General features: G+C 38.4%; 1 protein-coding gene across 8 annotated transcripts in view; it reads right to left on the reverse strand.

Moving 5' to 3' along the window:
• Positions 1-15,312, reverse strand: part of LEF1 (lymphoid enhancer binding factor 1) — a 156,193-nt gene that overhangs the window by 12,794 nt on the left and 128,087 nt on the right. For 2 of the 8 annotated variants that reach the window (XM_077476690.1, XM_077476695.1), the window contains one exon: positions 10,591-10,634. The exons of 4 other annotated variants lie outside the window; for them this stretch is intronic. In XM_077476690.1, coding sequence (XP_077332816.1) covers positions 10,597-10,634 — 38 coding nt within the window. In that variant the 3' untranslated portion in view covers positions 10,591-10,596. Of the gene's footprint in view, positions 1-10,590; positions 10,652-15,312 lie in introns of all 8 variants that reach the window. 2 more of the 8 variants (XM_077476691.1, XM_077476696.1) reach the window with 1 other exon arrangement.

A 15,312-nucleotide genomic window follows, 5' to 3' on the forward strand; every position in this document is an offset into this window, starting at 1 on the left:
AAAGAACAGTTTTTATTACATAAAACTGCATGCAGGACACTGGGCAGACCACTAGGGACAACGGGGATGTGAAATATTTACATACAGCAATGTAATCTGTAAGATTACATTATACTGTATGTTTACTGTTTGTTTCACTTTTTGAATTTGGCGCCGATCTCCGTCCCCGTGCGTCGCAACGCTCGCAGGGCACGGAGATCGGCGATGTGATGCATCGAGCGAGATACGGCTCGCTCGTACAGCGGGGAGACAACGCTGGATCCGAGGGAGAAGGTAAGTAAACCTCCTCCTGGATCCAGCGATGCAGTCCCGAGTCTGGCTCGGGGATACCGCTTTTGGTATGAAAATTCCACCCCGAGCCAGACTCGGGAATACCGTCAGGGGGGTTAATATACTGCACTGGCCTGCCCATAAAATACTTGGTATAATGACCACCTTATTAATACGTTTTGTCTTATTGGCTAAACCAGTCCACAATTGTCAAACTTCACCATATACTATACATTTTATAATTATTCCTAAACACAAAAGTTCAACTTTACTTGAGAATTTCACTCAAGGGTGTGTATATGCCCATATGGTACTTCAAAATATGTTGTGATTCAAAAAATATTTATGTCTCTCCCAATAGCAAACCATACATGTATTTAATTATTCATAGTTTAGGACGATTCTTGAGTGCTTGTTTGGTACCTGATATATGCAAAATAAATTATAAAGCCAATATCAATTAAATAGAGGAATATTTATATCTCTCCCATAGCAAACCGTAATTTTATTTAATTATTCACAGTTTTGGAAGATTCTCAAGTGCTTGTTTGGTACCTGATATAAGCAAAATAAATTCTAGATCTCAAGTAAGCCAATATCAATTGAATACAGGCATACCCCACTTTTAAGTACACAATGGGGGTTTATTTACTAAAGCTGGAAAGTGCAAAATCAGACTCACTTCTGCATAGAAACCAATGAGCTTCCAGGTTTTATTACCAAAGCTTAAACGAACAAGCTGGGGTTAGAAGCTCATCGGTATCTATGCAGAAGTGAGCCTGATTTTTCACATTCCAGCTTTAGTAAATAAACCCCATTGTGTACTTAAAAGTGGGGTATGCCTGTAGAGGAATATTTATTGAATTACCTATATCTACTATCTATGAACTTTCAAGTGCAGCAAGATGCCATGCTGAAGACATAGGTTGAGATAATTGCTGTATGCTATGTGCTATGCAAATACTTTCATCGGATTATGGTTTAACTATGGAAGAGATATAAATCTTTTTTGGATTACAAAATATCTTGAAGTACCGGTCTATATGGACATAGATACACCATACACCATAAAGGTAATCATTATATTAAATATTTTTAGAGAGAGACCTACACAGAAAATTATGAGCTATTCTCCTTTTAAATATAGTGGTTGACTTTTATTGTTTACTATGTGCCCAATAGACAATAAATAACTTTTAAAATTATGACAAAGTGATAAAAAGTATAACATAAAGATGGCCAAATGACTGGCACCCAGAAGAAATAATAGGAGAGGATGTCTGCACCCGGCAAGGGTGTCTGCAGAGTTTCTGCAGAGTTAATCTCTGTTTAACGAGAAAGTAAACTCTCCTATTGTTTTCAGCCAAGGAAGCTGCCATCTTGGCCTCTGTTTAATCTACAACGGGCATGATGCTGCACATGTGATCAGTTTTGACATCAGCCATTGGGTGGTTTGACAGTTTGGTTGAGAGCACAACCAATGGTAGTGTTACATTTCTGGCACATGCCGGAAAAGTAACTGTTTTATGGATGGGTTTACTTACACTTTAAATTGAGTACTACACATCATTAACTTACACTTCTGTATACTTGTTCTGTAAACCATTTTCAAACAAGCAATTTCTGTGAACTTCAATAAAGATTACTCATGCATTATTTTATGTATAATATTTTTAAAATCTAAAAAAAAAAGTATTTTTAATCTTTGCCAGCAACATCTGTTTGGCCATGTCTTACTACTAAGTGGCAACCCCTACTCAGAACACATTACAACCAATGGGCACAAAGAAACAGCTGTTCACAACAACAAAAAGTTGAGTCTATGAAGGTGAGACCTTTGTATGCAATACCACAGATCTTGAGAGCTTTCCTCTCAGTTGTGATGTCATACACAGACTTTGTGATTCATTATACAAGGAGAACAGGCAAAAGTTGAATAACTTGCTTATTGTTAATGCAGAGAAGGGTCAATAGTTGATGTTGCCTGACAGAGCCTAACCACATTCATTTATAGAAAGTCTAACATTGAAATTCAAAACAAGAACTTATGTGTGGCCTTCAGATGATCGTGGTAAGGACTGGGCAAAATAAACAGAGCAGAGCCCCATCCCTGTAATATGTAGACTGACTTCCTACAGCTGTCGTGCAGATCTGCTGGTTTAATCCCCCTGAACTGGAAATAGTATGTAGAAAGTTAAGTCAGGACTTCTGATTTTCATGAAAGGTCATGAAAAACAACAATAATGTAGTTATTATTTTAAATTCATTTCTGAGGTTGCTGAACTGGTGTAAATAATTCCATTACATAAAGGGGTTGATGTACTAAAACTGGAGCATGCAAAATCTATTGCATGGAAACAAATCAGCTTCCAGATTTCTTTTTTTGTGTTAAAGTTTAATTGAACAAGCTGATGTTAGAAGCACCCAGAAACTCAGGCACAAAGATCTTACAATACAGTCTGCAGAAAATATAATAAACTGCCACATGATATAATCTTCAGCATCTATAAAAAAAACTGAAGTATTCGTTTTTGGTGGATGGTCCTTTAAATTGATTTTTAAATCCTCCTTAAATTGGGAATTCTGTTTTTAATAAACATTACAAAGAAAACTAATTGTGATATTAATAGATGATAAGAATAGTATTTCATGTGCAGAACAAGGGTGTATCCTTAAAGTATATTTCTTGCGGCAAATTTTATAAACCCGAGATTATCCCAACCATGCATTTAGCATTGATCTTTGTTGTTCTGATGTTTTTGAAGCTGATTGATGTACATGGTTTTCTCCATTTTTCAGATCTATTATTTACTTTTTTTTTTTTTTTGCACCTATCAAAGGTGAAATTTGATTGAATTCTACTTTCTATGAAGTTCTATTCATTATTAGCTGCTTATATAATCTGCATTTTACTTAACAGGGAAGTCTCAAATACCGACCCATTATATCCACTATCTGCTCCCATCATAGTATTCCTCTACTTGATGGATTCCTCTAATAAAAATGAGTAACTACCCTAGCACTAGTAGAAGCAATACCCAACATCTCCAGGTGGTGGCAGCAAACTACAAAACATGTATTATAAATAGTGATGTTGGCATAAGTCATTCATTAGGACATAAAACACAGTCTGAAAAATGAAACACATCAACTAAGTTTGATCTGGTTTATCAACCTGTATTTATGATGCTGGAAATACATATTAAATACATTAATGCCTCCATGGAAAGCACAGAATTAAGGGGAAATATTTAGAGGTCACACAACTGCCTATTTGAACACATTCCTCTGATGCCATTTCCTTTTTGAATACTAGTAGAAGATAATCTAAACAAAAATGTATCCATAGTAGCTAATAACAGAGACATTTAAACATATAGATATAACCTATTTGCAATTTTGTCTAAGGGCTTGCTTACACTATATCCCTTGAGCTGCACTGATCTGCATAGTGCAATGCAGACTCAATGCAAGGGCACATAGAAAGCAATTGTTTTCTAAGCAGTCCTGTTCATACAATAATGCTGCGTTGAGATGTGATGCATTGCATAAAAATGTAGCAGACCTGCATTCCTATGCACAGCAACTCACCGCACTGCATGTCACCACAAACCAGCATTGCAGTTTAGAATGACATGTCATTTTGTGGCGCTTCCAATAAAGTAAAAAAAAAATATGTAAACAGTGCAATACATTGTAATAATGCATTGCACCGCACCTCACTCACTTGTGTGCATGCATTTTAGCATGAAAGCTGGCGTGAATGAGCTTGTTCTTCAATACTAGTAGAGCTGTTAACATGCAAATGAGCTAAAATAGCTCAGCAAGATTAAAAACCATTGGGAGTGAATATGGGCCATGCTATGTTTATGCTCACCTCCACCAATATATCATTAAAATTTTACTAAACCCACAACAGTAAAATCAATCTGTATATGTAGTAAAGCATGCTTGTTATAGTCATTGTGGAACCTAAGGGTTTGATCCTGCGCATTGTGTAAAAAGACTGTTTGATCCTATCTTCTCTGATCCTCCCCTTCTTCCACTGTCCCCAATCCATCTCCTGATAAGACAGAGCCTTTGGAGTCACTCTGCTCATGCTAAGTTTGATGTGTATTGGAAGAGAGTTTTTTTTTTTTTTTCATGGGAGGGTGCATGTGATAAGCACAGGGCCAATCAGCACTGTCCAGACAGAGGGTCAGGGGCCCTGCAGCCTCAGAGGACAGTCAGAGGAGAATGAAAATTCCTCCTACAAGCTTTAACCAGACACTGACTGCTATATACTGCTGATGAGAAAAGGTATTTAGCAGTTTATATTTAATAAAACTATTGCATTTTCGTGTACTGTGTACTGTAGGAGACCAGATATAGTGAATGCAGGGTCCTGGGTTTAGTAACACTTTAAGTGCTGGAAGGACAACTTCTGCTGGCCAATGGGAGCTCAGTTTTTTTCCTCCCAGGTCAGGTCTGCTGAGATATTATTAGCTATGGAGAGTATGGGGCCTACAAAAAATGTTTTTCATTTTCCTGAATTCTTTCACATGTACATGAATTCTTGAGCCTTCAAAACTTCATAAACAGCTTTATACACAGCAAACTTCATTCTCCAAAGTTTTTTGTTTTGTTTTGGTAATGCAATAACATCAGTAATTTTTTGTAATGGGAAAGCAAATGCTGAAAGTCAAATGTGAATACTGGACAACCATATAGACTACGTATAACAAACACTATTGTACTACAATTCATAGTAATGAGAGCAACTTTTACAAAGTACAGTGTAAGTGATCCCATGGAAAACTGGGACAGAAATATAGCAAGTCATACTGCTGCCGCTTCTAAAATGTCTGCAAATAATTGAGGCTTAAGATTCCATTATGGAATTCATTAGCGTCCCCAACCAAAACCTGAAATCAGAGGGGAACTTTCCTCCATGATTAAAGACAAATGGAACACAGTGTGACTGGCCTTGGGACAATGCTCTAAATTACAGCACTGCTTCCCACATAACGTAAAACTGTGCCAGCGTTTGTTTATAATTAGTGCTCATCTAAAACACAACTGTACTATCAATACTTAATTAAAACATTGTGGTTTTAATTAATGAGTAAGGTTTCAATTAATGACTAAGGCTGGCCATACATGGGCATGTGTGTCACTGAGAACTAGACGGGGGGGGGGGGGGGGGGGTGAGAGATCCACTTGTGTTTATTCTAGTTCCCTACCACTCAGACCAGGCACAACTTTTCTCCCTGACCCGATGTAGAGCATGAGCAGAGAACAGACATGGAATGTTTTCTGAACAATCACCAACATGCTGGAAGATCTCTGCATTTTTTTATTCCTCACCCCCAAAAAAAGAATGTATACACCAAAACAGCCCTAAAGTGGTTGTAATCCTCAGACATGAAATAATAACAAAGCATATCCCTCTATAGTGTGTGCTTATCTCAAGTAAAAGCACCAAGTGCAATTTCTTTTAGCTGCTGCTGCTATCCGCATGAGTCTCTTCTGACAAGTTTTCCTGACACCAAGAGAAAAATGGTGACAGATGAGTGACCTCCAGCTGATTGACAGCTTCAACTCTGTCCTGTGTGAAAAAGAGGGGGGGGGGGAGTTCTCTTCCTTCCAATCAGCTCTCAGAATTCTCATAGCTGAGTGTAACTTCAGCTCTCTGCCCCCTTTTTTCTGAACTCTCACACAAGCTTATAAATTCAGCACTTTAAATGGATGTACAGAATAGAAGACAGCAGATAAACAGGTACAACGTATGTAGGTGGAATTGTTTCATCTCTGTGTATTACCTAAATCCAGTCACTTCACTGTGTATATGGTTTACAACCACTTTAACAAAAACAGTCTCTTCGTGAAAACTGTACATAATGATAAACAGTAAAGCTGCGTACACACAACTTTTCAAAAGACTTGGTCTGGCAGACTGGAATCCGTCGGACAATTCGATCATGTGTGGGCTCAAGCGGACTTTTTCTTCCCAAAAGTCCGGCGGACCTAGAAATAAAACTTGCTTCAAATCTTTCCGACAGACTCGAGTCCGGTCTAAAAATCCAGTCGTCTGTGTGTTAGTCCGACGGACTAAAACCGACGCTAGGGCAGCTATTGAACTTCCTTATTCTACGTCATCATGTTCAAATCCGTCGGACTTTTGGTGTGATCGTGTGTGGCCAAGTCTGTTTGTTTGAAAGTCCGGCGGACCTGCAAAGTCCATCGGATTGTCTGCCGGACCAAGTCCATCGGAAAGTCCAGTTGTGTCACACACAGTACATGGCATAACTTACATTAAAATGTAGAAAGGTGCCATAAATGAGGACAAAGCAATCCAGCAGGTTTCATATACGGTGAATGTTGACCTGCTTTAAATGAATCATGCCAGATCAATTTATTGGCATCCCCAACAGCAGCACATAATCAGCTTCTTCTTTGCTTCCTTGCAGCCCTGTCCAACCATCAGAAGCAGACAGGGAAAGCTGCACGAAGCAGCAGGGGAGCGGAAGGAAGCTAATTATAATGAGTTGGTTGGGCTGCCATTAAAGTGAACCTGTTGCTTTACCCTGTCTGGGCAAATCACAGGTTTTCTTTATGTTGTTGGCTTAATAAGCTGTGTTTTCTTTGATGTAGAATTTTTCATTGTCTAAGGCAGGTTTAAACATGATTGGTGGTTTTAAGGCAATAATGACAGTCTTAGCTCTGTCCACGAAAGAATACCGATCCTCTAGGCCCCTGATTAATTTTATGGTCCTAGTACCATGAAAGGCTGGGTCACTTCTATTATAGAAACAGGACCAGAGCTGCCAAGGTCACAATTTGACCTGCCCTTTTATCCTTGTAAAAGGGGTAATTAGTGAATCTAAATGCTGTTTGCATACAAAGAGTACTGATTATCAGGAGACTCTGCAAATAAACCAGAGATGGAGCTGCCTTCATTAGCATCATATAAACCTGTTCAGCATCTTTCCCAAGCCTATTACTTTGCTTTGTGAGCATAATGTACTGCAAAGCAACCAATCAGATATTATATTTTGGTCTGGGTACACAACACTGATGAAAACTGATTTATGATTTCATGTTAATGTTTCTTGCACTGTTGTAAAGTTTAACTACTTAAGGACCAGAAAAATTTTCCCCCCAAATGACAGGCCATTTTTTGCGTTACAACACTGTGACGCTTTAACTGAAAATTGCACAATTGTTCGACGCTGTACCCAACCTAAATTGACGTCCTTTTTTTTTCTGACAAATAGAGCTTTCTTTTAGTGGTATTTGATCAGTTTTGCGTTTTTTTATTTTTTGTGCTATACACAAACAAAGAGCAACAATTTGGAAAAAATACTTTTTTTTTACTTTTTTGCTATAATACCTATCCCCAAAAAATATATAAAAAAAACACATTTATTCATCAGTTTAGGCCAATATATATTCTTCTACATATTTTTTGTAAAAAAGATTGCAATAGGCATATATTGATTGGTTTGCACAAACGTTATCGCATCTACAAACTATAGGATAGATATAGGGACTTTTATTTATTTTTTATTGTTTTTACTGGTAATGATGGCAATCTGCAATTTTTAGCAGGTCTGTGACATTGTGACAAATCTGACCCCAAATTACACTTTTTTGGGGTCAGTGACATTATTACATTGATCAGTGCTATAAAAATGCACTGATCAATGTAAAATGAACACTGACAGGCAAGGGGTTAACACTAGGGGGCGTTCAAGGGGTTAACAGTGTTCCCTAGGTGTATTCTAACTGGGGGGGGGGGGGGGGGGCTGCCTGGGACATGACAGAGATCACTATTCCTGATGACTGGGAACAGTAGATCTCTGTCATGTCATCTGTCAGAGTGGGGATCTGCCTGGTTTAAAGAGGCAGATGCCCATTCTGCCTCTGTACTATGTGACTGTGGGTCCCCACCGGACATCGAGCCCGCACACCCCGCAGCATGGGTGGCCGCAACTGCACCTATGTGAGCCGATGCACAATGATGGCAATTCATGCAGGGGAGCCAATCTGCCACAGTACAACTGTGGCAGCTGGTCCTTACATGGTGAAAAAAGAAGTCAATGAGGTTGATTTACTGCAAGGACAGTTTCACCAGAGCTTAGTAAATAAGGTAGAGCTTCACTTTGTAAAGAATATCCAATCACCCAATCACATTCAAGTAAAATTAAAATAAGAAAATGCATTTTTGCTTGCACATGATTGGATGATAGAAATCGGCAGAGCTTCCCCTCACATCTAGGGCAACTGCACTTGCAGGTGCTCTTGCAATGCACGGTATATTTACCTTTAGTGAATCAACCCCAATATATAGATATACGTACAAAAAGCACACACTTGTAGAATGTCTCAAGTACATCCTCATGGGGGGTTATTTACTAAAACTGCAAAGTGCAAAATCTGGTGCAGCTCTGCATCGAAACCAATCAGCCTCTGGGTTTTATTGCCAAAGCTTAATTTAACAAACTGAAGTTAGAAGCTGATTGGCTATCCATGCACAGCTGCACCAGATTTTGAGTGCCCCAGTTTTAGTAAATCTACTCCATGGCATCCACATGCCAAGCAAGAACATAATAAAATATAACCAGCGTGACAATAAAAATGAGCTCATTATGTTCTTGGAAATCTGGGGGGGGAAACATTCAGAAAACAAGCAAAGACATATTTCTAATGGAAGCAAAACGAATGCAATGGAAGCATTTTTACTTTGTGTGAACTATCCTCAAACACTGCTGACTCGTTTTCAACAGCGACTAAAGACTCTTACAGAACGTCTTTGTCCGGGTCCTAACAGATGTCTTTATTAAAACGAGAGGGCCCTTCTAAAGAGTGGCATGTTGCAAGCAGTCAGACCACACAAACTGTAAACAATGGAACTGTGCCAAATGAAAGGAAATGCCTACCATTCTAGGATTCCATTTTATAGACTGGGTAAGGAAAGAGGGAGAGTGCTTAAACAACTGTAAAACAAATTTGCAACTTACGTTTTGAAATTGACAAATATATCCTGGCTAAAAAGGAACATACATCCACACGATTTTGGCTCTGGTGTAAAGATCTCAGGAGCCAGTGGTCTGGAATGTTATTCGGCTATTTAAATATGAAGTGTTAGCCAAAATGAAGGCTCGTTTTAGAGTAACTAAGGTTGTCAGGTTTCAGCTTCAGCCGAACACATTTGACTTACTGAATGTTTTTGGAAATTTGCTTTACTCATAAAGCCGATCTTTTATCCTTTTTCGAAGCAAGGTACCATTGCATAGCTGAATCCTAAATGCGTGTTTAACTATAAAAAATTCATTAATCTGCTATGCATGCGGGAAGAAAGGAAGGGGGGAAGGGAAGGAAGATGAAAAGCGGATTCTTGCACAAGCTTCATTATTTTTTTTAGCACATACACAAACACAAATGAAAATACTTGGAAAAATGACTTTTTTCATGCGTTTTAGACCCGTGTCAGAGGGAAGGATGACTTTCACTTCTTCTCTAAAGGCCTTTAACGTGATTCCTGTCCTACATACCCTTCTTTAAAGTAAATGCCATTGTTGACTTCCTTTTGGCTGGCTGTAATGTTGATGCTCTTGCTTCAATACTTCTATACTCACTTGATTTGAGACCACCAATTGCCATGCATTAAATGATGTCTGTACAGTGTATAGTTATATAGAAAAACACAGCAAGATGAGAAGCCACTAAAGTATTTACATTTTTTATCTACTTTATTTTTTATTGGTTTGGCTAGTTCTGGGAACACACTGTTTTCTCAAATCCACCTTAAAATCCCAGTTTCAATACTTTCTGGCAGTGTTGAGAGCTGGTAAACCCCGTCATGCCACCCATTCATTCACATTTCCCAAAAAACTATGGCTGATGTGCCAACTAGATATGTAGGAGACTGGCTGGAATAGGAACAGTCCTCAAAATTATCAGAAAGTACTGAAACCAGCATTTGTCAGCAGCAGGATTCTGGGTATCTGGGCATTAAAGGGTTCATAATAGGGTATGTGAAGGTACCCACAATGTACTGCTACAGTTATGTCTGGGATATCCTTCAGTTGCAGTATTACAATATGCTAAATATATCTGCTTTTTTTTTTTCAACAAAGCCGGTATAAAAACCATTGTAGAGTTTTCTTCTACCATTTCTACTAAACTAGTAAAGCAATTTTCCGTCTTAAGAAGCTACCTGTTTCTCTTTAGCAGTTGAGGAGTTTATTTCAGTAGATGGGCATTTTAAAGAGCAAAAGGGCTTATTTAGCAAGAGCCCATCTAACAACAGTAGAAGAGCTAAAGAGATGTTCTTACCATGCTTCAGATGTAGGCAGCTGTCATTCTTGGTGGGCCTGCACCTGCAGAAAATTTGGGTCTTTTAACAAAATTGTTGAAATATTACAAAATGCATATTCTAAAGTTAATTTACATTCATTTTCTTTGTAACTTTTAATGGTTGTTATACCAGCCTTTAGACTTTTGCTATATATTGTATTTATGTTATCTATTTTATGCCTTTACAGTTTAGAGATCTTTTGTTGTACTTCATTTCTAGTTATGTTTTTCCACAATTGCTGCAAATGATGCTTGCTTTCAATGTCACCCTAGAAGCATTAATATTGTATTACGTGTATTTTTTCTGTAGAGCCAGCATGAAGGTTATATATTTGGTCAATATCTGGCCTGTGAAGTCAGTTAACTGCAGGTGGTAGTCCTTTTGGTGACCTTTTGATAATTCCAATGCTTAAAAGACCACCTCATTTGAAGTAGTAAATTAGCCTTCTTGTGAGCAATTCTTTAAGTACATGGATCAATTAAGAAATACTTTTTTAGACTGAATTATCATTTATAAAAATATAACTTTTAAAGCTCCCTGGCAGCCAAAGACATGGGGAGCTGTATTGTACAAATTATAACCAGCTGTTGTGCTCAAGATCTAATGCCTGGCCCTTTTCACCTTTACTCAGATGGACCTATCTCCTCACTATTGGTCCATAACAATGGGCAGAATTAGTGAGCAACAGTCAGCCACGGGGGCTGGGAGAGGGTAGGTCCAAGTTCTCAACCACATATACTGTCCTGCTATGATCTGCATAATAGAACTCCTGGGTTTTTGGCAATGTGATCATTCATGCAAGCATCTCCAATTACCTGCTTATCCCCATTACCCATAGATTAAGCACAAAACTAATAAGTGGTTCAAACTAAATGTAAGAAACACATGATAACTTAAAAGGTCAGTGCATCCAAAATTGATATTTTAGTTTTCAATAAATGCTTTATAGCTCACCCTCCAAAGGTTCCTATTTTTTTTTTTTTGAGGACCTCAATGGTGAAATATCTAGTTTGTGTTCCTGGATCTGCATAACTGTTGTGGTTATTACAAAACGATCATGTTCTTCCAATTGGTGCTTTCATTTATTTTATATTATGGAGAAGGGAAAAATCCCCAAGAGATATAAGGAAGCCAGTGAATGACCATGAGACTTCATCTATAACAGAAATATCAAGTTTGGATGGACTGGTTCTTGAACATAAACAGGTATGCATGCTCTGTTTTGTCTAAGTCCACACAAGCTACGACTTAGGCCAAGGACTTCCCTAGGTGAAATGACTGCTAACTGAATACTAGGCTGCAATCAGCTTAATAGCAATAATTAATAAAAAAAATGAATATATGAATGTAGCTTCTGTAAAGATGATCAACCTTTAATCTGTATGTTTATGGTTGTTAAAACAACAGCCTTTTTTTTTTTTGTGTAAAACCTCAGAGAAGTGTTTGTAGCTGCCGGATGTAGGAAAGGAATTGAAGTCTAGTTCACAAATGTGCTGAACAGCCCTGTGAAGGCTTGTGAAATATGAAAGGCCTGCACTGTTGATATCAAGCGCACCCACCTTCACATACACTAAATAGGTTGTGCATTTTGGCTATAAACACAGCTACACTTGTGATTTTTTTTTTTTCAAGACCAATGCTTTCCATTCCACAGGAACAAATGTGACTTTCAACCGAACTGATAATATTACATAATGTTTGGGATCTTTTGACAGCTGTCTAGGGAAATTAACAGCCAGTAAATATGACATGCAAACCAAATGGAAAGGCCAAGTTAAAGATTAAGGACGTTGGAGGTCAAAGGAGGACAAAACTCCAAATGTCACTAACTCTCTGCTCTACTTGTATGTGGTATACCAGTAGCCAAAATGTTTGTGAGGTTAATTGTAATCCTCATCTATAATATCTGTTATTTTCCATAACTGGAACATTGCTGCGGTGCTGCTCATAACTGGTTAGTAATTAAAGACCAAATTTAACCCAGAATAACCACACTGCAATAGTAATACAGTTATGGCACACTTTGACTTTTATTATTCGACAACACTAGAGGAGCACAAAATATGTTGCAACCTACTTTATAGGCAGTGCAAAGTTTAGAAAGACAGACCAATCAATCAGATTACAGATCACTACAGTGAGATCATTATAAAGATTAATTTTGACTGGTTGCATGTGAATACCGCAATTTGCCCTTTGCATTTGAAATAAATGTTTAAAGCCCCTCTTGGCACGTTTCCTGCACCACAATCAAAATACACTGGGTGTGCAATCTGATGCAGGTGTCAATATAATCCTAATGACACCCCAAACGCAGAGAGCGTTTGCCTTCACAAGATCACATGGTTTTACAGTACCATGCGATCCTGTGCAGTGTGTTTTTGAAAAATAGCGCATGCACTACTTTTGGTGCGATGCAGTGCAATTTCAGCTCAGTCAAATTAATGGGGCTGAACAATCGCACTGCACTGAGTCACATAGAAAAAAATTGCACAGGAATGCGGATAGCGTTCCAGTGCGATTTAAGTCTGGACCGGGCCTTAACCTTTACCAAACTTGAACACTAAACATTTAACCTCCCACCATAATGCTTTACCTTCTACTTACATGTCAACACCTAACCTTTATTTTATAATACAGGGTTATTTAAAAAGATGGAGCGGAATGTGCTTCTATCCCTTACAGTTTGTTAGAAATACAATGTTGAAATCTGCTCCATCTTTCTGAATAACCATAATTTAGAACCTAACACTAAGCTAATGTATCTTCTATATTAAACCCCCTTAACCAACGTCTATTTTGTATACTCACCTCGTCCTGTGCCAGAAGCAGCCGTACCAAATCCTCACACTTTTGATAACAGCTCTGTGCCACAAGATGCCAAAGCAGAGCTGTCAAAGAACTACTGATCCGGCTTGCTTATCTGATAGAAATTGTCAGGAGGAGCCAAGCTGGCCAGCCAACGTTTTCTAAATCAGTCAGCTCTGCTCACTGGTACCCACTCAAAACCAGTCATGTTTAAGCTTTTGTATCTTTAAAGTAAAACTGAAGGCACATTTTTTTTGTGTGTGTGTTTTGGATAGTGAGGAGAGGGATTGGAGCATCTTTTAGGTTTTTATTGCTGTCGGTGTCCCCCTTAGGGAGATAGACCCTCTCTATTGATCCTGTTTACTGTTATTTCTAAGAATGAAAGTAAAAATTTGGAGTTGTCACCAGAACAGGAAAGAGGGAAAATCCTCCAATCAGGACACTAGATCTGGTGATCCAGGGGACAACCACGGATTCCCTCAACTAAGTTCTTGAATGTCATGTGACAAAACATTTTTTTTTTTTGGTCTATAGGGGGCATGTTGAAGTCAAGCTTGATGTTAAAGAGTGTTTTATTGCACACCAGTATCTGACAAAGTGATGAATGCTCAGTGTGAACTTAAAATGTGGCTTTTTAATTATGTATAACCTGGGATTTAGGTGTTTTGATGACTGCCTGGAGGACACTAAACACACTTCACACAAAGCAAGTCAAAAGGGTAACACTAAGTAATGGAATCAATCACAGCAAACAAGATCTGCTTGTTTATAACTATCATTTTACCACACTTTATCCAACATTCCTCAACATATTCAACCCCCCCTGGCTACAGTATCCTCATTTTAAAATAAAAAGGGCTCTATATGTCATCTTGGAATCTAGAAAAGCTTCTCAAAACTTGCAGAATTGGGATTTTTTATTTATTAATAGAATGGGGACTTGTGAGGTAAATGGAAAAGTAAAAAGAGTTCTAGCCATCCATATCAACCAATCAGATTTTCTCGTAAAGCAGAATTCCAACTAGAGCCTAACTAGAGCCTAACTAGTTGCCCCTCATCACCTATACTAACTAACCTGTGTAAAAAGATGCATATACTTACCTATTTTCAGCCCGCTCTGGTCTAGTCACATGATCCAGCGCCCATATGTCAGCCAGCAGTGGCTGCAGGGGAGAGGGACCATCGAAAACGACTGCACCATGGGAAGCTATAGGTGACATCCCTGCTCCAGGCTTTCATAGCTGTTGTCATGTGATCGCTCCATTACCTGTCAACCGCTGCTGGCTGATCACATGACAGGACCAGAGTGGGCTGAAAATAGGTAAGTATATACATCTTTTTTTTACAACAGTTCATTAGTATAGGCCAGTGTTTCTCAACTCCAGTCCTCAAGGTGCCCCAACAGGTCATGTTTTCAGGTTTTCCATTATTTTACACAGGTGATTTAATCAGTTTCACTGCCTTAGTAATTACCACAGCCATTTAATCTGAGGGAAATCCTGAAAACATGACCTGTTGGTGCGCCTTGAGGACTGGAGTTAAGAAACACTGGTATAGGCATTAGCAAGGGGGAAGGAACATTTTAAAACTAGTTAGGCTTTAGCTGGAATTCTACTGCAAATTCTCTTATGAACCACTGGACTAATAAAAAAGAAAATGTGACTGGTTACTACAATTTCCGTGCTTCTGTTAGTCATGTTTGTATATTAAAACCATGATGAAGAGAGCAATCATATGCAGTTATCCACTTCAACCAGCAAATAAAAGATTTCTATTTGGTTTCTAGCGGCTACAGCACAACACTGCTCTTTGCACAAATACATTGAAAAGGAGGCATGCATTTGGTGACACAAGTTCAATTATTACTTAGTGATATATTAAAATCAATAAAC

The sequence above is a fragment of the Lithobates pipiens genome, unplaced genomic scaffold, assembly GCF_037356315.1.
Source record: "Lithobates pipiens isolate NorthernLeopardFrog02 unplaced genomic scaffold, aLitPip1_a1.2 Scaffold_13, whole genome shotgun sequence".
Lineage (NCBI taxonomy): Eukaryota > Metazoa > Chordata > Amphibia > Anura > Ranidae > Lithobates > Lithobates pipiens.